Here is a 27,139-nt window from a genome sequence, read left to right on the forward strand (position 1 = left end):
GCAAATTTGTCAAACACGACTTCCCCTTCATAAATCCATGCTGAATCTGCTTGACCGAATTTTGCTTTTCCAAATGTCCTGTTACTGCTTCTTTAATAATGGACTCCAACATTTTCCCAACCACAGATGTTAGGCTAACTGGTCTATAGTTTCCTGCTTTTTGTCTGCCTCCTTTTTTAAATAGGGGTGTTACATTTGCAGTTTTCCAATCTGCTGGGACCTCCCCAGAATCCAGGGAATTTTGGTAAATACAACCAATGCATCCACAATCCCCACCGCTACTCCTCCCCTCCCACCACCGAACACTCATAGTGTTTGAATATAAACATTAATAAAGTGACATTGGACTTTACAACATTGAATGGATTCTTACTTTGGAAAGCAAAATGTAATTAGGCTGGAAGTTCAGTCTTCTGCTGCCCCTCTTAGCGCCCCGGAGGGGCGACAATGTGGCAGAAAGCAGTTGCGCCCGGGCGGCCAGCTTCCAGCGTCCCGCCGGGACATTTGGTGCCGGTATCGACGGGGAAGACGGAGTAAACATAGAAACATAGAAACATAGAAAATAGGTGCAGGAGTAGGCCATTTGGTCCTTCGAGTCTGCACCGCCATTCAATAAGATCATGGCTGATCATTCTCTCAGTACCCCTTTCCTGCTTTCTCTCCATACCCCTTGATCCCCTTAGTCATAAGGGCCATATCGAACTCCCTCTTGAATATATCCAATGAACTGGCATCAACAACTCTCTGCGGCAGGGAATTCTACAGGTTAACAACTCTCTGAGTGAAGAAGTTTGTCCTCATCTCAGTCCTAAATGGCCTACCCCTTATCCTAAGACTATGTCCCCTGGTTCTGGACTTCCCCAACATCGGGAACATTCTTCCCGCATCTAACCTGTCCAGTCCCGTCAGAATCTTATACGTTTCTATGAGATCCCCTCACATCCTTCTAAACTCCAGTGAATAAAAGCCCAGTTGATCCAGTCTCTCCTCATATGACAGTCCAGCCATCCCTGGAATCAGTCTGGTGAACCTTCGCTGCACTCCCTCAATAGCAAGAATGTCCTTCCTCAGATCAGGAGACCAAAACTGAAGACAATATTCCAGGTGAGGCCTCACTAAGGCCCTGTACAACTGCAGTAAGATCTCCCTGGTCCTATACTCAAATCCCCTAGCTATGAAGGCCAACATACCATTTGCCTTCTTCACCGCCTGCTGTACCTCCATGCCCACTTTCAGTGACTGATGAACCATGACACCCAGGTCTCGTTGCACCTCCCCTTTTCCTAATCTGCAGTCATTCAGAGAATATTCTGCCTTCGTGTTTTTGCCCCCAAAATGGACAACCTCACATTCATCCACATTATACTGCATCTGCCATGCATTTTCCTACTCACCTAACCTGTCCAAGTCACCCTGCAGCCTCTTAGTGTTCCCCTCACAGCTCACACTGCCACCCAGTTTAGTGTCATCTGCAAACTTGGAGAGATTACACTCAATTCCTTCATCTAATCGTTAATGTATATTGTAAAGAGCTGGGATCCCAGCACTGAGCCCTGCGGCACCCCCCGAGTCACTGCCTGCCATTCTGAAAAGGACCCGATAATCCCGACACTCTGCTTCCTGTCTGCCAACTAGTTCTCTATCCACATCAGTACATTACCCCCAATTCCATGCGCTTTGATTTTGCACACCAATCTCTTGTGCGGGACCTTGTCAAAAGCCTTTTGAAAGTCGAAATACACCACATTCACTGGTTCTCCCTTGTCCACTCTGCTAGTTACATCCTCAAAAAATTCCAGAAGATTTGTCAAGCATGATTTCCCTTTCATAAATCCATGCTGACTCAGTCCGATCCTGTCATTGCTTTCCAAATGCGCTGCTATTTCATCCTTAATGATTGATTCCAACATTTTCCCAACTATTGATGTCAGGCTATAATTACCCGTTTTCTCTCTCCCTCCTTTTTTAAAAAGTGGTGTTACATTAGCTATCCTCCGGCCCATAGGAACTGATCCAGAGTTGATAGACTTTTGGAGAATGATCACCAATGCATCCACTATTTCTAGGGCCACTTTCTTAAGTACTCTGGGATGCAGACTATCAGGCCCTGGGGATTTATCGGCCTTCAATCCCATCAATTTCCCCAACAGAATTTCCCGCCTAATAAGGATATCCTTCAGTTCCTCTTTCTCACTAGACCCACTGTCCCCTAGTGCATTCGGAAGGTTAGTTGTGTCTTCCTTCATGAAGACAGAACCGAAGTATTGGTTCAATTGGTTTGCCATTTCTTTGTTCCCCATTATAAAGTCACCTGAGTCCTACTGCAAGGGACCTACGTTTGTCTTCACTAATCTTTTTCTCTTCACATATTTACAGAAGCTTTTGCAGTCAGTTTTTATGTTCACTGCAAGCTTCCTCTCATACTCTATTTTCCCCTTCTTAATTAAACACTTAGTCCTCCTCTGTTGAATTCTAAATGTCTCCCAGTCCTCAGGTTTGTTGCTTTTTCTAGCCAATTTATTGGCTTTAATATTACCCTTAATTTTGTTTGTTAGCCATGGTTGAGCCACCTTCCCCATTTTATTTTTGCTCCAGACAGGGATGTACAATTGCTGAAGTTCATCCATGTGATCTTTAAATGTTTGCCATTGCTTATCCACCGTCAACCCCTTAGTATCCTTTGCCAGTCTATTCTAGCCAATTCACGCCTCATTCCGTCGAAGTTACCTTTCCTTAAATTCAGGACCCTAGTTTCTGAATTAACTGTGTCACTCTCCATCTAAATAAAGAATTTTACCATATTATGATCACTCTTCCCCAAGGGGCCTTGCACAACAAGATTGCTAATTAGTCCCTTGTCATTACACATCACCCAGTCTAGGATGGTCAGCTCTCTGGTTGGTTTCTCGACATATTGGTCCAGAAAACCATCCCTAATACACTCCAGGAAATCCTCAACCACCGCATTGCTACTAATTAGGCTAGCCCAATCAATATGTAGATTAAAGTCGCCCATGATAACTGCTGTACCTTTGTTGCACACATCCCTTATTTCTTGTTTGATGCTGTCCCGAACCTCACTGCTACTGTTTGATGGTTTGTACACAACTCCCACTAGCGTTTTCTGCCCTTTGGAATTCCGCAGCTCCACACATACCGATTCCACATCATCCAGGCTAATGTCCCTCCTTACTATTGCATTAATTTCCTCTTTAACCAGCAACGCTACCCCGCCTCCTTTTCCTCTCTACTTATCCTTCCTAAATGTTGAATCCTCTTGGATGTTGAGTTCCCAGCCTTGGTCACCCTGGAGCATGTCTCCGTGATGCCAATTATATCAGATCCGTTAACTGCTGTCTGCGCAGTTAATTCATCCACCTTATTCCGAATACTCCTCGCATTGAGGCACAGAGCCTTCAGGCTTGTCTTTTTAACACACTTTGCCCCTTTAGAATTTTGCTGTAATGTGGCCCTTTTTGTTTTTTGCCTTGGGTTTCTCTGCCCTCCACTTTTACTATTATCCTTTATATCTTTTGCTTCTGCCTCCATTTTATTTCCCTCTGTCTCCCTGCATAGGTTCCCATCCCCCTGCCATGTTAGTTTAACTCCTCCCCAACAGCACTAGCAAACACTCGCCCTAGGACATTGGTTCCGGTCCTGTCCAGGTGCAGACCATCCGGTTTGTACTGGTCCCACCTACCCCAGAACCGGTTCCAATGTCCCAGGAATTTGAATCCCTCCCTTTTGCACCACTCCTTAAGCCACGTATTCATCTGAGCTATCCTGCGATTCCTACTCTGACTAGCACGTGGCACTGGTAGCAATCCTGAGATTACCACTTTTGAGGTCCTACTTTTTAATTTAGCTCCGAGCTCCCTAAATTCGTCTCATAGGACCTCATCCCATTTTTTACCTATATCGTTGGTACCTATATGCACCACGACAACTGGCTGTTCACCCTCCCTTTTCAGAATGTCCTGCACCCGTTCCGAGACATCCTTGATCCTTGCACCAGGGAGGCAACATACCATCCTGGAGTCTCGGTTGCGGCCGCAGAAACGCCTATCTATTCCCCTTACAATTGAATCTCCTATCACTATAGCTCTCCCACTCTTTTTCCTGCCCTCCTGTGCAGCAGAGCCACCTACGGTGCCATGAACTTGGCTGCTGCTGCCCTCCCCTGATGAGTCATCCGCCTCAACAGTACTCAAAGCGGTGTATCTGTTTTGCAGGGGGATGACCGCAGGGAATCCCTGCACTACCTTCCTTGCACTACTCTTCCTGTTGGTCTTCCATTCCCTATCTGGCTGTGTACCCTTTACCTGCGGTAAGACCAACTCGCTAAACGTGCTATTCACGTCATTCTCAGCATCGTGGATGCTCCAGAGTTCATCCATCCGCAGCTCCAGTGCCGCAATGCGGTCCGTCAAGAGCTGCAGGCAGATGCACTTCCCGCACACGTAGTCATCAGGGACACCGGAAGCGTCCCTGACTTCCCAAATAGTACAGGAGGAGCATAACACGTGTCCAAGCTGTCCTGCCAGGACTTAACCCTTAGATACACTTAAATTGGCAACAATAATGCTAAATGTTACTTACTGATATAGAAAAGAAAAAAGAAAAGCTACTTACCAATCACCAGCCAATCACTTACCCCCTTGGCTATGATGTTATCTTACAATTTCTTTCTACTTCTTTTTGCCTCCCTGCTGCAGCTGCACCAGCTGGCCTCTCGACCTCCCTCTGGGCCTTTTGTAGGCCTCTCAACCACGAACTCCCGCCTCCTCAACTGCCGCCGCCTCTCGACCTCCCGCTGGACCTTTTATAGGCCTCTCGACCACAAACTCCTGCCTCCTCGACTGCCGCCGCCTCTCGACCTCCCGCTGGGCTTTTTGTAGTACCGCCTGGGAGAGATGAAACTGGTTGCGATACCGGCTCAATGTTCGGTTGCCGCCCGAACCGTAGCGCCCAGTAGTGCGCACTGCTGGGAATGCCTGTGAAAGCAGGCGTTCCAAGCTGTGGCAGCTGCTAGGAGATAAGTAATGTCGACCTGAGGTAAGCATGATTGTTTTTAAAAAAATGTTTTGGCGGTTTATGATGTGCTGGCATGAGCTATGTTTTCGGAATATTTCTGGTGTTTTTCTTACAGGTTTGTTTTCCCCTCCAGACCTCTATATGGCGCTCCGAGGCTGGCTCTTTCGCTCGGGATTTTCCCTTGCTCAGCCAGCCTAGCGCCCTAAAAGAGGTGTGCAATGCCTTCATTAGTGTCCCGCTCCAAACTCTGGTCCCAGCTGATGGATTTTGCGGCGGCAGACACAAATCATTTGCCGGCGCAAAATTTACCGCTCCGCTTGGGACACCGCCCCAACTGAGACGCGAATTTCCAACCCATTGACTATTAAGTTGGCTGTACCTAACTTAACATCTGTTAATCTCTTCTTACCAGCTCTGTAAATTCATTACTGCCCAGGTCCAATCGATCTATCTGTGTCAGTCTGTGCATTGACCTGCAGCAAATGAGAATAAAAGGATTCAATTCCAAATAAATTGTCACATCATTATGGATAATTCAAGTCCTCATAACGCCACATAAATGTACAGAATTAAATGTTACGAACTGGATATATGGGGAAATAAAATAAAATAAACAACTTGTATTTACATACCAACTTTCATATCCTCAGGGCATCCCAGAGTGCTTCATAACCAAATTGAAATGAGGTCACTGTTGTTATGTAGGCAAGATTGGCAGCCAATTTGCGCACATGTTCCCACAAAAAATAGTGGGATTATATGACTAGTTAATCTGTTTTTGGTGGTATTGATCGAGGGATAAATGTTGGCCACAAGGGACAAAATATATCAATCTGTAGTCCACAAATTAAGCAGGTAACAGAGTTAACAAACTTGGTCATCGACCTGAAACGTTAACTGTTTCTCTCTCCACAGATACTGCCTGACCTGATGAGTATTTCCAACATTTTCTGTTTTTATTTCAGATTTCCAACATCCGCAGTATTTGGTTTTGTACTTGCATTTATATAGTGCCTTCAGCATAGTAAAACACCTCAAGGCGCTTCATAGGAGCATTATCAAATATAATCTGACACTAAGTCACATAAGGAGATATTAGGATAGGAAAGAGGTAGGTTTTGATGAGTATCTTAAAGCAGGAGAGAGATGTATAGAGGGGGAGAGGTTTAAGGAGGAAATTCCAGACCTGAGCGCCTAGACAGCTGAAGGCACAGCCCAAATGGTGGAGCGATGAAAATCGAGGGTGTGCAAGAGGCCAGAATTGAAGGAGCGCAGATATCTCTGAGGGGTGTAGGGTTGGAGGAGGTTACAGAGATAAGGAGGAAATGGAGGGATTTGAAAACAAGGATGAGAATTTTAAAATCGAGGCGTTGCTGGACTGAGAGCCAATGTAGGTCTGAGTACAGGAGTGATGGGTGAACGGGACTTGGTGCGGATTAGGATATGGGCAGCAGAGATTTGGATGAGCTCAAGTCAATCTTCCACACCTCCTTAGTCACAGGGGTGGTGCCAAAGGATTGGAGGATTGTAAATGTTTCACCCATATTCAAAAAAGGGGAGAAGGATGAACCTGACAATTACAGGCCAGTCAGTTTAATGTCGATGGTGTGGAAGCTTTTAGAAACAATCATCTGAGAGAAAAGAGAGTAAATTAACTTGGACAAGCATGAACTAATAAATGAGAGCCAGCATAGATTTGTTAAGGGAAAATTGAGTTTTTTGATGAGGTAACATAGAGAGTGGATGAGGGCAGTGCAGTTGATGTTGTGTATATGGACTTTCAAAAGAGGTTTGATAAAGTATCGCATATTGGGCTTTTTAGCAAAATTGAAGCCTGTGGGATAAAAGGGGCAGCATGGATACAAAATTGGCTACTGGGATAGAAAACAGAGAGCTGTGGTAAATGGTTTTTCAGATTGGATGGAGGTAGACAGTGGAGTTCCCCAGGGTTTCATACTAAGACTACTGCTGTTTTTGATATATATTAATGACTTGGACTTGGGGGTACAGGGAACAATTTTGCAGATGAAACAAAACTTGCAAGTCTAGTAAACAGTGAGGAAGATAGTAATAGATGTCAAGAAGACAAGGACAGACTGGTGGAATGGACGGGCACATGGCAGATGAAATTCAACACTGAAAAGTGTGAGGTGATACATTTTGGTAGGAAGAATGAGGAGAGACAATACATGCTCAATGGTACAATTTTAAAGGGGGTGCAAGAACAAAAAGACCTGGGGTGCTGGTGCACAAATCTTTGAAGGTGGCAGGCCAGGTTAACAAAGCAGTTAATAAAGCATTGACGACGAGATTCAACACCGTCTCCAATGCGCCAGCGCAGCCTTCGGCCGCCTGAGGAAAAGAGTGTTCGAAGATCAGGCCTCAAATCTGCCACCAAGCTCATGGTCTACAGGGCTGTAGGGATAACCGCCCTCCTGTATGGCTCAGAGACGTGGACCATATACGGCAGACACCTCAAGTCGCTGGATAAATACCACCAACGATGTATCCGCAAGATCCTGCAAATCCCCTGGGAGGACAGACACACCAATGTTCGCGTCCTCGACCAGGCCAACACCCCAGCATCGAAGCACTGACCACACTCGACCAGCTCTGCTGGGCGGGCCACATTGTTCGCACGTCTGACACAAGACTCCCAAAGCAAGCGCTCTGCTCGGAATTCCTACATGGCAAGCGAGCCCAAGGTGGGCAGAGGAAACGTTTTAAGGACACCCTCAAAGCCTCCTTGATAAAGTGCGACATTCCCACTGACAATTGGGAGTCCCTGGCCAAAGATCGCCCTAAGTGGAGGAAGTGCATCCGGGAGGGCGCTGAGCACCTCGAGTCTCATCGCCGAGAGCATGCAGAAACCAAGCGCAGGCAGCGGAAGGAGCGTGCGGAAAACCAGACTCCCCACCCACCCTTTCCTTCAACGACTGTCTGTCCCACCCGTGACAGAGACTAATTCCCGTATTGGACTGTTCAGTCACCTAAGAACTCATTTTTAGAATGGAAGCTAGTCTTCTTCGATTTCGAGGGACTGCCTATGATGATTATAATAAAGCATATGGGATCCTGGACTTTATAAAGAGAGGCATAGAGTACAAAAGCCAGGAAGTTATGCTAACCCTATATAAAACACTAGTGTGGCCTCAGCTGGTATTGTGTCTAATTCTAATAACCAGAGGGCACAGATTTAAGGTGATTGGCTAAAGAACCAGAGGTGACATGAGGAAAAACTTTTTACGTAACAAGTGGCTAGGATTTGGAATGAACTGCTTGATAGGGTGAACATAAGAACATAAGAACATAAGAATTAGGAACAGGAGTAGGCCATCTAGCCCCTCGAGCCTGCTCCGCCACTCAACAAGATCATGGCTGATCTGGCCGTGGACTCAGCTCCACTTACCCGCCCGCTCCCCATAACTCTTAATTCCCTTATTGGTTAAAAATCTATCTATCTGTGATTTGAATACATTCAATGAGCTAGCCTCAACTGCTTCCCTGGGCAGAGAATTCCACAGATTCACAACCCTCTGGGAGAAGAAATTCCTTCTCAACTCGGTTTTAAATTGGCTCCCCCGTATTTTGAGGCTGTGCCCCCTAGTTCTAGTCTCCCCGACCAGTGGAAACAACCTCTCTGCCTTTATCTTGTCTACCCCTTTAATTATTTTAAATGTTTCTATAAGATCACCCCTCATCCTTCTGAACTCCAACGAGTAAAGACCCAGTCTACTCAATCTATCATCATAAGGTAACCCCGTCATCTCCAGAATCAGCCTAGTGAATCGTCTCTGTACCCCCTCCAAAGCCAGTCTATCCTTTCTTAAGTAAGGTGACCAAAACTGCATGCAGTACTCCAGGTGCAGCCTCACCAATACCCTATACAGTTGCAGAGGGACCTCCCTGCTTTTGTACTCCATCCCTCTCGCAATGAATTCCATTCGCCTTCCTGATTACCTGCTGCTCCTGCAAACTAACTTTTTGGGATTCATGCACAAGGACCCCCAGGTCCCTCTGCACCGCAGCATGTTGTAATTTCTCCCCATTCAAATAATATTCCCTTTTACTGTTTTTTTTTCCAAGGTGGATGACCTCACATTTTCCAACATTGTATTCCATCTGCCAAACCTTAGCCCATTCGCTGAACCTATCTAAATCTCTTTGCAGCCTCGCTGTGTCCTCTACACAACCCGCTTTCCCACTAATCTTTGTGTCATCTGCAAATTTTGTTACACTACACTGTGTCCCCTCTTCCAGGTCATCTTTGTATATTGTAAACAGTTGTGGTCCCAGCACCGATCCCTATGGCACACCACTAACCACCGATTTCCAACCCGAAAAGGACCCATTTATCCCGACTCTCTGCTTTTTGTTAGCCAGCCAATTCTCGATCCATGCTAATACATTTCCTCTGACTCCGCGTACCTTTATCTTCTGCAGTAACCTTTTGTGTGGCACCTTATCGAATGCCTTTTGGAAATCTAAATACACCACATCCATCGGTACACCTCTATCCACCATGCTTGTTATATCCTCAAAGAATTTGAGTAAATTAGCTAAACATGATTTCCCCTTCATGAATCCATGTTGCGTCTGCTTGATTGCACTATTCCTATCTAGATGTCCTGCTATTTCTTCCTTAATGATAGCTTCAAGCATTTTCCCCACTACAGATGTTAAACTAACCGGGTGGTGGATGCAGACTCAATCGCAACCTTCAAAAGGGAATTGGATAAATACTTGAAGGAGAAAAAAATTGCAGGGATATGGGAAAAGAGCAGGGGAGTGGAATTAACTGGATTGCTCTTCAGAAGAGCTGGCGCAGACGCGATAGGCTGAATGGCCTTCTTCTGTGTTGTACTATTCTATGATTCTATGATAAGTTTACAGAAGGTGCAAGCTGGGAGTCTGGCCAGGAGAGCATTGGAATAGTTGAACTAGAAGTAACAAAGGTGTGGTTTCAGCAGCAGATGAACTGAGACAGGGACCAAAATAGGCGATGTTTCGGAGGTGGAAGTAGGCGGTCTTGGTGATGGGATCAGAAGTTCATCTCAGGGTCAAATATGATGCCAAGTTTGCGAATAGTCTGGTTCAGCCTCAAACAGTGGCCAGGGAGAAGGATGGAGTTTGTGGTACATATAGCCCTATGTGCTCCTGCTTATAGTAGTGGTGCTTTCATTAATTGCAAAGTCTACCACTCCATCAATGTGCAGTTCACCTCTGACCAACTGCACAGGATAATGCAGGTCAATGCTTGCTTCCCCAGTAACAGTCATGAGCCAGGATTTTCTTCTTTGACAAAACCCACTTTAAAGTTGTCATGATGGACATTGCATCCACCCAATTTGACATTGGAGATTTTCTTAGGTCAATCTAATTAGAATAATGTTGGTGGGTCTGGATGAGTTGTCATTATCATACATGCCCATTCCATCCCTGCTATTGGATACTACCTAACCATGCTCACCTAATTAGGTTACAGCATAGGTAGGAACGTAGGAACAGGCGTAAACTATTCAGCTCCTCAAGCCTATTCTGTAACCCCTCGGCCTGTACTTGTTAATCTGCTTGTATACTGATAGAGAATTCAAACAGGCTGCATTCAGACAGGCTGTGAAAATTCACAGACCCCAAGTCAAAGCTGCTACGTGCAACTCAGCATGTTGTATTAAGTCATCGATCAACTTGATATTTTAGGACCTTTGGTAGTGAGCCAATTAAAGGTTAACAGACTATCAATTGAGCCGATAAGGTCAAAGAAGGCGAGTTCTTTTCTGTAAACTGATCAGGTATATGAACAGCCATTTTGGCCATGTGGTCTCAGAAGGACAAAGGCCTGGCTTAAAGCCAAGAGCTTGTTGCAGCTGCCAGAATAAAGTTGCATTAAAACTACAACCGGAGTTCGCATTTCATTGAAAATTAAGAGATCTAACATATACATAGAGCACCATGTACTGAAAAACACCTGTGTTGTGCCATGTATAATGAAAGTCTCTGCACTGTTTAGTAACTTGTAAAGAAATGTAAATATATCCCCATCCGTTCCGTGTACTGCTTTCATCTGCATAGTGCTACATGTAACGTAATTCGTGATCGGTATTGAAATGTATCCTGGAATGTAATGTAAACCTGTTCTCATCTGCTCCATGTAACACCCTTATTTTCACAGTACTACATGTAACGTGATTTACGGAATGTACTAAACTGTACCTTGAAATGAAATGCACGCTAGTGCATTGTATGGAACTGCTGTCAGCTTCCAAACGAATTGTATGGAATTGCTGACCGCAATGTACTGAGCTATTTTCCAGTGTATTGTGAAAATGTTATATGAATGAAGTATATTTTTGAAAAAAAAATGGCTGATCTGTAACACAGGACTCTGTACTCTATGGACTGTTCCCAGGGACGTACACTGAGACAGACATCATCTGCTGCTGGAGAGCCATCAATTCGGTGAAAGGCACACTTTGATCTTCCCGAAACTTGCTGGTCTTCCAGAGCAAGGAAATGTCCACGGTCGATTGTTGCAGACTGGCGCAATCCAAGGTCCAGGAGTACGTGCTGAGGGACGCACTAAAGGTTGGTGCAGTCGCTGCAAAGGCATAATGGGGAAGAGCCAAAGTTTAAGGCCCTTCCGCCACGGTAAACCCAGGGGATGGAATCAGACACCCCTCAGGCTGTACTTGTTAATCTGCTTGTATACATAGAGCACCAGGTACTGAAAAACACCTGTGTTATGCCATGTATAATGAAAGTCTCTGTACTGTCTAGCAACTTGTAAAGAAATGTAAATGTATTCTCATCCATTCCGTGTACTGCTTTCATCTGCATAGTGCTACATGTAACGTGATTTGTGATCGGTATTGAAATGGATCATGGAATGTAATGTAAACCTGTTCTTATCTGCTCCATGTAATACCCTTATTTGCACAGTACTACATGTAATGTGATTTATGGATTGTACTAAACTGTACCTTGAAATGAAATGTACGCTAGTGCAATGTATGGAACTGCTGTCAGCATCCAAATGAATTGCATGGAATTGCTGACCACAAGGTACTGAACTATTTTCCAATGTATTGTGAAAATTTTATATGAATAAAGTATATTTTGGGAGAAAAAATGGCTGATCTGTATCTTAACTCCAACTACCCACCTTGGTTCCGTAACCCTTAATACTCTTTGCATAACAAAAACAAAAATCTAGCAATCTCGGTTTTGAAATTTTCAACTGACCTAGCCTCAACAGTTATTTAGGGGAAAAAACAGAACCGACGGCAACAATGAGATTGTTAAAGCCTCTTTCTTTACAGCTCTCTCCGAGTAAGTGCTAAGTCGGTCCAAGGTGAAGGAGGCAGCTTGTTGCACATTGGAGCTACTATAGCAGCAGTTCGAGCATGCATGAGAGATGCCACAATTGATCATATGGCCTCTGTCACAAGGAGGCTCCATTGCAGATGCCCCAGGAGTTGCCAGACACTCCATGGTGGACTGCGTGTTTCAATTATATTCAACAACACAGATGGTTATGCTATCCTACACACTAGTCATCATAGTTTGATGACTGATTGGCACAGATTTCGATGAATCCAGCATTCCTGATGCTCAGAAAGCATTCTTCTTTTAAAAGCATGTCTGTTTTTTAAAAATTCGTTCATGGAATTTGGACATCTCTAGCAAGGCCAGCATTTATTGCCCTTCCCTAACTGCCCTTGAGAAGGTGATGGTGAGCCACCCTCTTGAACCACTGCAGTCCGTGAGCTGAAGATAAACCCACAGTGCTGTTAGGGAGGGAGTTCCGGGATTTTGACCCAGCGACGACGAAGGAACGACGATATATTTCCAAGTCAGGATAGCATGCGATTTGGAGGGGAACTTGGAGGTGATACTGTTCCCATGCGCCTGCTGCCTTGTCTTTCTATGTGGTAGTGGTCACAGGTTTGGGAGGTGCTGCTGAAGAAGCCTTGGCAAGTTGCTGCAGTGCATCTTTTAGATGGTACACACTGCAGTCATGATGTGCCAGTGGTGGAGGGAGTGAAAGTTTAAGATGGTGGATGGGGCGTCAATCACGCGAGCTGCTCTGTCCTGGATGGTGTCGAGCTTCTTGAGTGTTATTGGAGATGTATTCATCCAAGCAAGTGGAGAGTATTCCATCACACTCCTGACTTGTGCCTGATAGATGATGGAAATGCTTTGGGGAGTCAGGAGGTGAGACACTCACTGCAGATTACCCAGCCTCTGACCTGCTCTTGTAACCACAATATTTATGTGGCTGGTCCAGTTAGATTTCTGGTCAATAGTGACCCCCAGAATGTTGATGGTGGAGTATTCGACAATGGTAATCCTGCTAAATGTCAAGAGAAGGTGGTTAGATTCTCTCTTGTTGGAGACAATCATTGCCTGACACTTTACTTGTTACTTGGCACTTATCAGCTCAAGCCTGAAAGTTGTCCATGTCTTGCTGCAGCGGGCATGGACTGCTTTATTATCTGAGGAGTTGCGAATGGAAGTGAACACTGTGCAATCATCAGCGAACATCCCTACTTCTGACCCTATGATGGAGGGAAGGTCATTGATAAAGCAGTTGAAGGTGATTGGGAGTAGGATACAGGTAAGGAACCCTGCCCTCATCAACTGAGGTTGGACATGACCTGCTAGTTCAGATCACAGGTTTTTATTTTCCACTGGCCACCATTTCTTGCTCTTGCTAACTTGTGCTCTGTGTACCATCCAAAACACTCCCTATTCTCAAAATCTCCCGAGTGGATGAATCTGAGCTAATATTTCACAGGGTTAGAGTGAAAAGACAGCACATGCTGTGAGGTTCCATAGACCCCAACTTAGCTTTATGTGGCTAATCTAAGAAAGAATAGAGGAACAAGTGTTATAATATTGTGTAAATAACAACTCTTGAAATGTAATTTTCCACCAAAAGACTGGCATAGAAATGTGCTCTAGTGTTTTGTTTGGTTTCAGTGAGTAAGTGAATGAAATGGATCAGAAAATAGTGCAGGGGAAGTGTGGCACAAACCCTGATCGAGGGCCAAGTCTCTTTCTCCCTGACCTCGCATTCCTCAATCGTCGCGGTTATGTTTTTGGGCTTTACTCTAAATATTTTGTTGGGTTCAGCAATTTACTCCCTATGGGCTAGAGTTTCCCTAACCTGTTTTTCTGGCGCCCTCACCCGAGGTGCACCGCTTTTGTCCGCCTCCAAGCGCGCCGAAAAAAGACGTCGGTATTCTGGCCGCTCCCCAGCCTCTCTTCGGTCGTGGCACAGCGTGGTCCAATGGATTAGGAGTGGAGCGAGGTCCCGGCGCTGAAAACAGTGCCGGGACCTCTGCACATGCGCGCTAGAGTTTGCGTGCATGTGCAGTAGCTCCTGGCAGACTGTTTCTGCAAACACGCGCTGCAGGCTGTGTGGGAGAGGCCCGAAGCACGCCGCCCCAAGCCCTGGCTGAAAGGACTCCCTCATCGGTGGCCAGAGTGTGCTCTGCAGGTTGTGTCAACTCTGACCTGATTGTAAAACACCTGAAGAGTTTCTGGGGGTCTGGGTATGTAACTCTCGACCAGATGAACCGGGGATTCATGCGGGTGTTTGATGCCATGCCGGACATCAGTCTAAACGTGCCAAACTCTTACAGGACTCTGAAGGGGTTTTTGGACCATTGTCATCAGCAAGCGGTCATCACCAAAGCCCTCCAAGATCAATGCCCCAAACGTGAAGCCAGGCCCTCTGTGAGCGAGGACGGGAGTAACTGCGTCATGCAGGCAGCCCAGTAAGCGGCCCTGACAGCAGGAACAGATGCGCGCGAGCGGAGGGAACGTCCACCGTATCTCGGGCAAACAAGATCCTCAGGATACTGAAGTCCAAGGGGCTGGCTCCAGATCTTCCAGAGGATTTGTACCATTTGATCAAGAGAGTACTCCCACTCCCCCCCCTCCCCCCTCCTCTCCCCCCTCCTTCTCTCCCCCCTCCTTCTCTCCCCTCTCCTCTCCTCCTCTCCTTCATCTCCCCCCTCCTCTCCCCCCTTCCCCCCTCCCTCCCCTCCCCCAACCCCCTAGCCCTGGCCAAATGGACTCCCTCATCGGTGGCCCGCTGCGTTCCCTAAGGTAGGACTTCTATTTTTTATTTGTTATTTACTGATTGATTTTGGTGCTTTAGGTGCAGGATTCTTTCTATTTTTTTATTTGTTATTTATTGATTGCTTATTACTTTGGTCTTGGTGCTTTAGGGGCAGAGTTCCTTCTATTTCATTTGTTAATTAATTGCTTATTACTTTTTGTGCTTTGTTTGGTGCTTGGTGGTGCTTTAAATGTAGTTACTTGCGCCGATGCCTTAACTAAGTAAGGTCTTTCTGTGCGGACAAAAGTGGACACATACGCTGCCCTAAGTTAGTTTAGTACAACTTTATTCTGGCCAACTTGGCATAAATGGTGTAAATGGCTGGGAACTACCCCTTTTGAAAAAAAAAACTGACCTAACAAAAAACCCAACTAACTCACTTACACTGGCGCAAATTAAATAGCCATATTTGCAACTAAAAAGATACACCAGAAAAATCAAGTTACACCAAAAAAAACAGTGCAACTCATGTGGAAATTTGGGCCCATGAGCTGTAATGTGCTTTTATCTGCCGAATGTCCAAGTAACATAAGAACATAAGAATTAGGAACAGGAGTAGGCCATCTAGCCCCTCGAGCCTACTCCGCCATTCAACAAGATCATGGCTGATCTGGCTGTGGACTCAGCTCCACTTACCCGCCCGCTCCCCATAACCCTTAATTCCCTTATTGGTTAAAAATCTATCTATCTGTGACTTGAATACATTCAATGAGCTAGCCTCAACTGCTTCCTTGGGAAGAGAATTCCACAGATTCACAACCCTCTGGGAGAAGAAATTCCTTCTCAACACTGTTTTAAATTGGCTCCCCCGTATTTTGAGGCTGTGCCCCCTAGTTCTAGTCTCCCCGACCAGTGGAAACAACCTCTCTGCCTCTATCTTGTCTATCCCTTTCATTATTTTAAATGTTTCTATAAGATCACCCCTCATCCTTCTGAACTCCAACGAGTAAAGACCCAGTCTACTCAATCTATCATCATAAGGTAACCCCCTCATCTCCGGAATCAGCCTCGTGAATCGTCTCTGTACCCCCTCCAAAGCTAGTATATCCTTCCTTAAGTAAGATGACCAAAACTGCACGCAGTATTCCAGGTGCGGCCTCACCAATACTCTGTACAGTTGCAGCAGGACCTCCCTGCTTTTGTACTCCATCCCTCTCGCAATGAAGGCCAACATTCCATTTGCCTTCCTGATTACCTGCTGCACCTGCAAACTAACTTTTTGGGATTCATGCACGAGGACCCTAAGGTCCCTCTGTACCGCAGCATGTTGTAATTTCTCCCCATTCAAATAATATTCCCTTTTACTGTTTTTTTTCCCCAAGGTGGATGACCTCACACTTTCTGACATTGTACTCCATCTGACAAACCTGTTTGGCAATCCAGGGGTGGGTAATATGTTGGAAATCCAGGGGTGGAACAGAAAACCTTCATCATTGTATTTCGGTTTATTGGTTATTTCACATGTCCTCATGTGATTTTCCTAGCTTTCAGAAGGCAGTAGAATACTCACTTTACTAGACTGTGGGTTGGGGTATCAATTATCAAACAGCAAATGGAATCCTTAATTATCCATCTTTGCAAGATAGAAGATAAGAGTCATATATACTATGTTAAGCTAAAATGGGAAGTAGACATAGCACAGAGTCCCTGAATAATAAAGGTTTGTGGAAAATTGCTGCTGACCATCCATGGAATCTCTTTGGCCTATCTATCTCTAGCTAATGGGTTTAGACAGACTATTCGATTGGAACAAGATAGGCAGAAATGTAAGGGCCAATTTTATAAGTTGGCCTAGCAGGAGCATATATCAGAAAATCACATGCAAGCTCCCATAATTTTCCATAAGTTTAATGGATGGAAAATCATGGGGAGAGCAATTGTGATTTTGTGATACGTATTTTCAGTGGGTGAGCCTCCTAACTGGGAATTTGGATTCATAAAATTGGCTCTTACTTTCAAAGGTTGTTTGGGACAAAGGAAACTTAATTAGTTAACTCATAGTTAAAAAGAGCTGCCAATCAAATACACAATCAAACAAATGGAACAGGATGCTTGCATTTGAATTAAATAGTAAAGCTATTCCCTTAGATACCTGCTGCAGACATAACTTTCTGGATTTTCTTCCCTAAATACACCTGCAAATGGGCATTGTAGTGGTAATGATTGTAGGAAAATATGACAGCCAGGTGTTCCTTTATGACTCTGACCCTAAAAGTGCCCATTGTTATTTTGCTCTGGGGAATCTGCAAGTATGCGAAGCTGCCCACACATTTGTAAATGGAAACAGGTGGGTGTGATTTGGTTGACACTGCTATTTCCCTTTATTTCCGCCCCTGTGTCACCCCTGTATCACCCCGAGAAATCAACACCAATATAAAAATGGCTCTGGGAAGATCAGCATGGCGTCCCTGGAATGGGTGTGCAGAATGGGGGCCACAGCTTCAGGCGTGCAAGAAAAGAGCAGTGAGAAGCAGATCCTTCGGGGACAGAAACATCACTGAGACAAGTGTTATCTTGGTCTTGTAAGTTCACATCCATCTACTTGGCACCATGTGTATCCTTGTTACTTAGAAAGAAAGAACTTGCATTTACATAGCAACTTTCATGAGCTCAGGACGCCCCAAAGTGCTTCACAACCAATTAAGTCATTTTGAAGTGTAGTCCCTGTTGTAAAGTGGCAGTCAATTTACGTTGAGCAAAGTTCCACAAACATCAATGAGATAAATGACCAGATAATTTTTTTAAAAATTATATTGGTTGACAGAGAACCCATCTGCTCTTCTTCAAATAGTGCCATAGAATATTTTACATCCATCTGAGAGGACAGACAGTGTTTTGGTTTAATGTCTCATCCAAAAGACAGCACCTCTGCCAGAGCAGTACTCCCTCAGTACTGCGCTGAAGTGTTAGCCTATATTATATGCTCAAGTCTCTGGAGTAGGACTTAAATCCATAACCTTCTGACTCAGAGGTGACAGTGTTACCAATAAACCAAAGTTGACACATTCTTACTAAGTTGTGGCCTAACCTCTTACATGGTGTTCCCTGAATGACAGAAGGTTGAGAGCAGGGTGGCTGGGACATTTCTGCTTGAACTTCCAAAGACCGAGATGACACTTGTCTCAGTGAGGTTTTTGTCCCTGAAGAACCTGCTTCTGGCTGCACCTCTCATACCAGGGTTGCCAGGCCCTGGTATGAAACTTCTTCACACGCTGGCATCAGAGAGGCTGGAAGGCAGGTACATCAGTCATTATCCTCGAAGACAGCAAAATCTGTTACATTTCCTTGTAGCTCTCTGATGCTGACCATGAGTTCAGTTAGGCTAATTGTAAGAACAACCTCAATTAAGTCCTGAAAGCACTAAGCTGTTAAATGTATCTGGCAAGAAATCCATGGAAGCAGTCGCGGCAACCACATTGGAAGCCATAGTTGCCCTGAGGACCTCCTCCTGACGTCTCCTAAACTGCCATATCCTCCAGTGTGTTCTGTATAACCAGACAAACTTCTAGCATTGGGATTGTAGACACAGATAGTAGATTCTTTTACCAACCATCTCCACCACATTCATGAATACCAGCACATGGAGTCTGTGCCTCATGGCTTCAATTTTGTCCAAGAGGGCTTGGAGGTCTTTATCAGAGAAGTTCTGGATCCTTCTCCTGGCTATAGCCCTAACCTGCTGCTCTCTGGACAAAAATGGAATTTGGAACATAGGAACAGGAGTAGGCCATTCCCTTGTGCCTGTTCTGCCATTCAATGGGATCATGGCTGATCTGTAACCTAACTCCATATACCCTCCTTTGGCCCATATCCCTTAATACCTTTGGTTAACAAAAAGTTATCAATCTCAGATTTAAAATTAACAATTGATCTAGCATCAATTGTCATTTGCGGAAGAATTTCAAACTTCTACCACCCTTTGTGTATAGAAGTGTTTACTAATTTCACTCCTGAAAGGCCTGGCTTTAATTTTTAGACTATGCCCCCCAGTCCTAGAATCCCCAACCAGCGGAAATTATTTCTCTCTATCTACCCTCTATGTTCCCCTTAATATCTTGAAAACTTCGGTCAGATCACCCTTTAACCTTCTAAATTCTGGGGCATACAACCCTAACTTGTATAATCTCTCCTTGCAACTTAACCATTGAAGTCTGGGTATCATTCTGGTAAACCTATTCTGCACTTCTTCCTAAGGTGTGGTGCCCAGAACTGCTCATAGTATTCCAGGTGTGGTCTAATCAGGGTTTTGTATAGCTGCAGCATAACTTCTACCATCTTATATTCAAGTCCTTTAGAGGCCAGAATTCCATTAGCCTTTTTGATTAATTTTAGTACCCATTTGTAGAAATATGCAGGCTATGGCAACAGAAGATGGGAAGACCTGAGAGTAAGGTTAAGGTGCCTTGAACATAGAAATGAATTACCAATTGAAACTGAAGTTTAGTCAATCCTTCCTTAGCATAGCCAGTAACAATTATAAACTAATCATGGAGAATAAAGTTTAGAATAAACTACTCATCAGGGCAGACGAATGTGTAATCAAAGAGATGGGACAGACTATAGAACAGACTGAACTAATCACCAGGGCACAGACGAATGGGTAATCAAAGGAGATGGGACAGATTATAGAATAGTATAATCCAGGAGGGGAAACCCCACCTAGGCAGCGAGAACCTAGAAACCACTCTCGAGAGCGAGAGAAGCTGGACCTTCAGCTGGGAGCTTAAAGCAGGACACGAGAAAGGCCGGACCTTAAGCAGGACACCAGTGACGGAGATTGATCACCTCTGTTAACGGGTAATACGAGCACAAGTAGTGAGGCTTATGTGCTATTTTATACATTGTTTGTACTTTAATTCTATTTTGGGAAATAAAGTTTATTTGGCTTAAACGCAATGTTTGTCGACGACTTTCTTTCAATACTCGAAGTCCCACCAAATTGTTGCGATTGTAGTGACATGGGGCTAGAATTTTCCTAACCTGTTTTTCTGGTGCCTTCACCCGAGGTGCACCGCTTTTGTCCGCCTCCAAGCGCGTCGAAAAAAGACCTCCGTATTCTGGCCGCTCCCCAGCCTCTCCTCAGTCGTGGTGCAGCATGGCCCAATGGATTGGGGGCGGTGCCAGGTCCCAGCGCTGAAAATAGTGCCAGGACCTCTGCACATGGGCGCTAGAGTCTGCGCGCATGTGCAGTAGCTCCTGGCAGGCTGTTTCTGCAAAAGCGCACTGCAGGCTGTGTGGGTGGGGCTCGAAGCACTAGCCCTGGCCAAATGGGCTCCCTCATCGGCGGCCAGAGTGTGCTCTGCAGGCTGTGTCAACTCTGACCGGATTGTAAAACTCCTGAAGAGTTTCTGGGGGTCTGGGGATTCATGCGGGTGTTTCATGCCATGCCGGACATCAGTCTAGACGTGCTTTGAGGACTCTGAAGGGGTTTGTGGACCATTTTCATGAGCAAATGGTCATCACCAAATCCCTCCAAGATCAGTGCCCCAAACGTGAAGCCAGGCCCTCTGTGAGCGAGGACGGGAGTAACTGCGTCACGCAGGCAGCCCAGTAAGCAACCCCGACAGCAGGAACAGATGCCTGCAGATCCCTGCAGGACACCATTAGTCACATCCTGCCAATTAGAATATCTGCCCATAATCCCTACTCTCCGTCTCCTGCCGCTCAGCCAATTTCCTAACCAGGTTAATAATTTGCCCTCAATTCTGTGGACTTCTACCTTCGATAACAGTCTCTCATGTGGTACTTTATCAAATGCATTCTGGAAGTCCATATAAATAACATCAATAGACAATCCCTTGTCCATTACTTTCGTCACCTCTTCAATAAATTCAATCAGGTTTGTCAGGCATGACCTATCTTTGATTGGTCATAATGCTGCCAAAATATACAAGATATTTGGGAGAAATGTATTGAATTAATTGGAGAGAGAAATGGAAGAGAGAAGCAGTGTTTGTGTCTCCCAGCGTGCTGATGAAGAGTGCAGGTTGCCTAGTACTTTTAAAATGCTACACAATCATTTCTTGGAGGCACAGCTACTACACCATTTTACAGGGGTTTTACACCAATGCTTAAATTTGAGGAAGCTTCAGAAAGGATTTGAGGCACCCCATTTAGGGTGCTAACTTTTGAAGAGTCGCAAAAGTATCTCCAGGCGAAAAAGATTTGCTGCTCCCGGGAACTTCAGCTTTAGCACTCCAAGAGGGAAGTGGAGCGCTAAATCAAGCGCCATCACTTCCCTTCGAGCGTTAAAGTGTGTGAGAGGAGTGGTAACGGCAGAGCGCTGAACAATGGAATAGACTATTGATAAACATTCACTCTGAGTGCACTTACTCCCACAGCTACCTGGACTACATTTCCTCCCATCCCTGCATCCTGTAAGGACTTAATTTAATTCTCCCAGTTTCTCCATCTCCGTCTCATCTGTTCTGACGACGTCACCTTCCACACTAGTGCCTCTGATATGTCTTCTTTTTTCCTCAACCGAGGATTCCCCTCCAACATGGTTAATATGGCCCTTGACCATGTCCGTTCTATTTCCCGCACTTCTGCTCTCACCCCATCCCCTCCCTCTCGGAACCATGACAGGGTTCCCCTTGTCCTCACCTTTCACCCCACCAGCCTCCATGTTTGACAGATCATCCTCCGCCATTTCCGTCACCTCCAGCGTGATCCCACCACTAATCACAGCTTCGCCTCCCCTTTCAGCATTCCAAAGAGACCGCTCCCTCCGCGACAACCTGGTCCATTCCGCTCTCACCCCCAGCACCCCCTCTCCTTCCCATGGTATCTACCCGTGCAAGCACAGGAGATGTAACATCTGCCCTTTTACCTCCTCCCTTCCCACTGTCCAGGGCTCCAAACACTCCTTCCAGGTGAAACAGCGATTTACTTGTACTTCTTTCAATTTAGTATACTGTATTCGCTGCTCACGGTGTGGTCTCCTCTGCAATGGGGAGACCAAACGCAGATTGGGTGATCACTTTGCAGAGCACTTCCGTTCAGTCTGTAAGCGTGACCCCAAGCTTCCGGTCGCCTGTCACTTTAATTCTCCGCTCCACTCCCACTCTGACTTCTCCATCCTCGGTCTCCTACGCTGTTCCAATGAAGCTCAGTGCAAGCTCGAGGAACAGCACCTCATTTTTCATTTCGGCACTTTACAGCCTTATGGACTCAACATCGAGTTCAACAATTTCAGAGCATAACCTCTGCCCATAATTTGTTCCTTTTCCTCCCTTTTTTTTTACAAAACCCCATCCTCTTTTTATTTTTATTTTTTTTTCGGTTTCCCATGGCATCTGGTAATTATTCCACCATTCACACCCTATCTAGACTAGTCTTTTTCTAACTTCTGCCATTACCACCTCAATCTGGCCCATCATCCCTTTTGTCTCTCAAATCTCTCCTGCCTTCCACCCTATCACAGATCTTCCCTTTTGTTCTTTCCTCCCCTCCCCCTTTCAGTGCCCCTGCACTTCCTTAAGAATCTGTTACATTTCAAACTTTTGCCAGTTCTGACGAAGGGTCATCGACCTGAAATGTTAACTCTGTTTCTCTCCACAGATGATACCTGACCCGCTGAGATTTCTAGCATTTTCTGTTTTTATTTCAGATTCCAGCATCTGCGATATTTTGCTTTTGTATTAATGTTCAGTGCAGCGCTGATGTCTTGAGAGGCTCCTTCTCTCACTTAAAGGGAAGGAGCAATGATCAGTTCAATCAATCTTAATGCTGTCTCTGTGGGGCCATGGGAACTGCGCTACATACATAACAACCCCAAGCACTCTAAGAGAGTGGAGGGCTAAGGAATCGCAGGGTCAAAAGCAATCAAAAGGCACCAGACTGGGGAGAGTAATAAAGTTTGTTCTACCTGACCACCATTGCCTTTAAATATGACTCCCCTAGTGACCAGCTAAGGTGTCAACTGCAGCTGCCATTGTTGACGCCTGGCGATGCTGCAGGGGGTGGAAGCGAATATCACATCCGGGTGCTAATGAGATGCTTCGCACCGGATGACGTCACAATCTACGGGGCGCAAGAGAGCGAGGCGATAAGTGTTTGCGCCAGCGCTGTAGTGTCCTTGCACCTTACTATAGAATCACACGAGGCATGTACTGCAGACAAGGTCACTATGTGACCTGCACCTTTATTCCCACGACCAAGAAGTCCAGACCCTGCGTGGGACCTCCCTTTATATACCTGGATGACCAGGTGAGGAATATCTCCCACAAGTTCACCCCCTGTGGTCAAGGTGTGCATTTCACAGTTGTGTACAGTGTACAGTATTGTTACATAAGGTTACAGTTATGTGAAGGTTACAAACATGACATCACCTCCCCCCAACGTCTTTGGGTCAAAGATTGAGTCTTTCAGGCGGTCGACGCTCTCTTGTGGAACGCCGCAGTTGGGGCTCTGTTGTTTGAGCCTTGGCATGCGTCTCTGTCACCTGAGGTGATTCCGGCCTGTCCAGGCTGGCTGCAGGGACGGTGCATGCTGTTGAATGTTCTTGTTGCTCGTCCACTGCCAGTGGTGTGGGTAACATCTCGTGGTCTCCCTCAGGTTCCAAAGTGTCCATGCTGAACCTTTTCTTTACTTGGTCCAGATATTTGCGGCATATCTGCCCATTGTTAAGTCTGACCACTATGACCCTATTCCCCTCTTTGCTTATTACAGTGCCCTCAAGCCACTTGGGTCCCAAAGCGTGATTGAGAACGAATACTGGGTCATCAATTTCTATGCATCTCCCCACTGAGTTGCGATAAAGACACTCGACTTGGGACTGGCGCTTGCCCTCAACAATGTCTGACAGGGCTGGATGAATGAGGGACAGCCACATTTTAAGCATGCGTTTCATGAGTAATTCCACGGGCGGGACTCCCATGAGCGAATGCGGGCGGGACCTATAGGCCAGCAGGAGGCGCGATAGGTGGTACTGAAGGGAGGGTCCTTGAATCCGGAGCATGCCCTGTTTTATGATCTGAACCACACGTTCCGCCTGGCCATTGGAAGCCGGCTTGAACGGTGCTGTCCTGACATGTTTAATACCATTACCCGACATAAACTCCTGGAATTCATAGCTAGTGAAACACGGGCCATTGTCGCTAACCAGGATGTCCGGCAAGCCGTGGGTCGCAAAGACCATGCGCAGACTCTCCACAGTGGCAGATGTCATGCACGAATTCAATATGATGCACTCGATCCATTTCGAGTATGCATCGACAACGATCAGGAACATTTTTCCCATGAACGGGCCCGCGTAGTCTACGTGAATGCGTGACCATGGCTTGGTGGGCCAGGGCCACAGGCTGAGTGGGGCCACCTTGGGGGCATTGCCCAGCTGGGCACACGTCGTGCACCTGCGAACGCAGTGTTCCAGGTCTGAGTCAATTCCCGGCCACCATACATGTGACCGGGCAATGGCCTTCATTAGCATGATGCCTGGGTGCTCGCTGTGGAGTTCCCTGATGAATGCTTCCCTTCCTTTCTGGGGCATGACTACCCGGCTGCCCCATAGTAGGCAGTCAGCTTGGATGGAGAGCTCATCCATCCGTCTGTGAAACGGTCTGACCTCCTAGGGGCATGCTCCATGTGCAGGCGCCCAATCCCCAGTCAGGACAGATTTTTTTAATCAGTGATAGGAGGGGATCTCTGTTGGTCCAGATTTTGATCTGGCGGGCTGTGATGTGGCTGTGTCGAAAGCCTCAACGGCCATGACCATCTCAGCGCTTTTCTCTGACGCCCCCTCAGTGGTTGCCAGTGGGAGCCTGCTGAGCGCGTCAGCGCAATTTTCGGTGCCTGGTCGGTGCCATATGGTGTAGTCATATGCAGCCAGCATGAGGGCCCACCACTGCATGCGAGCTGACGCATTGGCATCGCAGCCTTGCTGTCGGACAACAGGGATGTTAACGGCTTGTGGTCCGTTTCCAATTCGAACCTTCTGCCGAAGAGGTACTGGTGCATCTTTTTCACCCCGTATACACATGCGAGTGCTTCCTTTTCAACCATCCCATATCCCCACTCTGCCTGGGAGAGCGACCTGGAGGCATAAGCCACAGGTTGAAGTCGGCTCTCATCATTACTCTGCTGCAACACACACCCAACTCCATAGGATGATGCATCACATGTTAAAACCAGTTTTTTACAGGGGTTGTACAAGGTCAAAAACTTATTCGAACAAAGCAGGTTCCGTGCCCGATTGAAAGCCCGTCCTTGCCAGTCCCCCCAAAACCATTCGCAACCCTTACGTAGGAGCACGTGTAGCAGCTCTAACAATGGGCCAAATTTCCACATGATAAAAAACGGACGCCCCTCCGAGCTGGGCGCCCGTTTTTCGCGCCTAAAACGGCGCCGGAAAAAAAACGCGCGATTCTGGAGCGCCCTGCAGCTCCTTGTCTGTTTGGCGCAGCGCCCAGGGGGGTGGAGCCTACACTCGCGCCGATTTTGTAAGTGGGAGGGGGCGGGTACCATTTAAATTAGTTTTTTTCCTGCTGGCAACGCTGCGCGTGCGCGTTGGAGCGTTCGCGCATGCGCAGTGTGAAGGAAACATTGGCACTCGGCCATTTTTGTAGTTCTTTGTAGCTGTTTAATTTTTGAACATTTTTTAATAAAAGCACATTGCCATCAGCACATCAGCACTGAGGCTTCTTGCAGCAGTGAGAAGGTGCAGGAAGCCTCAGAAAGTTGAGGCAGCCGTTTCCCTCCCTTACCCCGCCCGCCGTCGGGAACAAACGGCTGCCTCCTCCCCCTCCCTGCGGGAATGAACGGCTTTCTCCTCCCCCCCCCCACGGGAACGAACGGCTTTCTCCTCCTCCCCCCCCCCCCCCCGCGGGAACAAACGGCTTCCTCCTCCTCCCCCCCCCGCGGGAATGAACGGCTTTCTCCTCCCCCCCCCCACGGGAACGAACGGCTTTCTCCTCCCCCCCCCCACGGGAACGAACGGCTTTCTCCTCCTCCCCCCCCCCCCCCGCGGGAACAAACGGCTTTCTCCTCCTCCCCCCCCCGCGGGAACAAACGGCTTTCTCCTCCCCCCCCACCGCGGGAACGAATGGCTTTCTCCACCCCCCCCCCCGCGGGAACAAACGGCTTTCTCCTCCCCCCACCCCGCGGGAACAAACGGCTTTCTCCACCCCCCCCCCCCGCGGGAATGAACGGCTTTCTCCTCCCCCCACCCCCCCGCGGGAACGAACGGCTTTCTCCTCCTCCCCCCCCCCCCCCCGCGGGAACGAACGGCTTTCTCCTCCTCCCCCCCCCCCCCCGCGGGAACAAACGGCTTTCTCCTCCTCCCCCCCCCCCCCCGCGGGAACGAACGGCTTTCTCCTCCTCCCCCCCCCCCCCCCCCGCGGGAACAAACGGCTTTCTCCTCCTCCCCCCCCCCCCCCCGCGGGAACGAACGGCTTTCTCCTCCTCCCCCCCCCCCCCCCCCCGCGGGAACAAACGGCTTTCTCCTCCTCCCCCCCCCCCCCCCGCGGGAACAAACGGCTTTCTCCTCCTCCCCCCCCACCCCCCCGCGGGAACGAACGGCTTTCTCCCCCCCCACCCCCCCGCGGGAACGAACGGCTTTCTCCTCCCCCCCCTCCCCCCGCGGGAACGAATGGCTTTCTCCTCCCCCCCCCCCCCCCGCGGGAACGAAAGGCTTTCTCCCCCCCGCCCCCACGGGACCGAACGCCTGCAGCATTATCCCTGGCTGAAGCACTTTCACACAGGTAGGAAGATGGTTTATTTAATCTTTTCTTTGCTTATAAATGTTTATTCAGGTTGGATTTATTTGTATAATATTTGTAGAAGTATAAATAAGGATTTATTATAGAATTTAATGACTTCCCTTCCCCCCCCACCTCGTTCCGGACGCCTAATTTGTAACCTGCGCCTGATTTTTTAATGTGTAGAACAGGTTTTTTCAGTTCTACAAAAATCTTCACTTGCTCCATTCTAAGTTAGTTTGGAGTACGTTTTCACTGTGGAAACTTTGAAATCAGA

At 47.0% G+C, this 27,139-nt stretch overlaps 1 protein-coding gene across 1 annotated transcript in view; it reads right to left on the reverse strand.

Annotated features, from left to right (window-relative positions):
- lrrc7 (leucine rich repeat containing 7) overlaps positions 1-27,139 on the reverse strand; it is a 480,097-nt gene that overhangs the window by 293,224 nt on the left and 159,734 nt on the right. The window contains exon 6 of the mRNA XM_070886128.1: positions 5,444-5,507. Within this exon, the coding sequence (XP_070742229.1) occupies positions 5,444-5,507 (64 nt within the window). The remainder of the gene's footprint in view (positions 1-5,443; positions 5,508-27,139) is intronic.

The sequence above is a fragment of the Pristiophorus japonicus genome, chromosome 8, assembly GCF_044704955.1.
Source record: "Pristiophorus japonicus isolate sPriJap1 chromosome 8, sPriJap1.hap1, whole genome shotgun sequence".
NCBI lineage: Eukaryota > Metazoa > Chordata > Chondrichthyes > Pristiophoridae > Pristiophorus > Pristiophorus japonicus.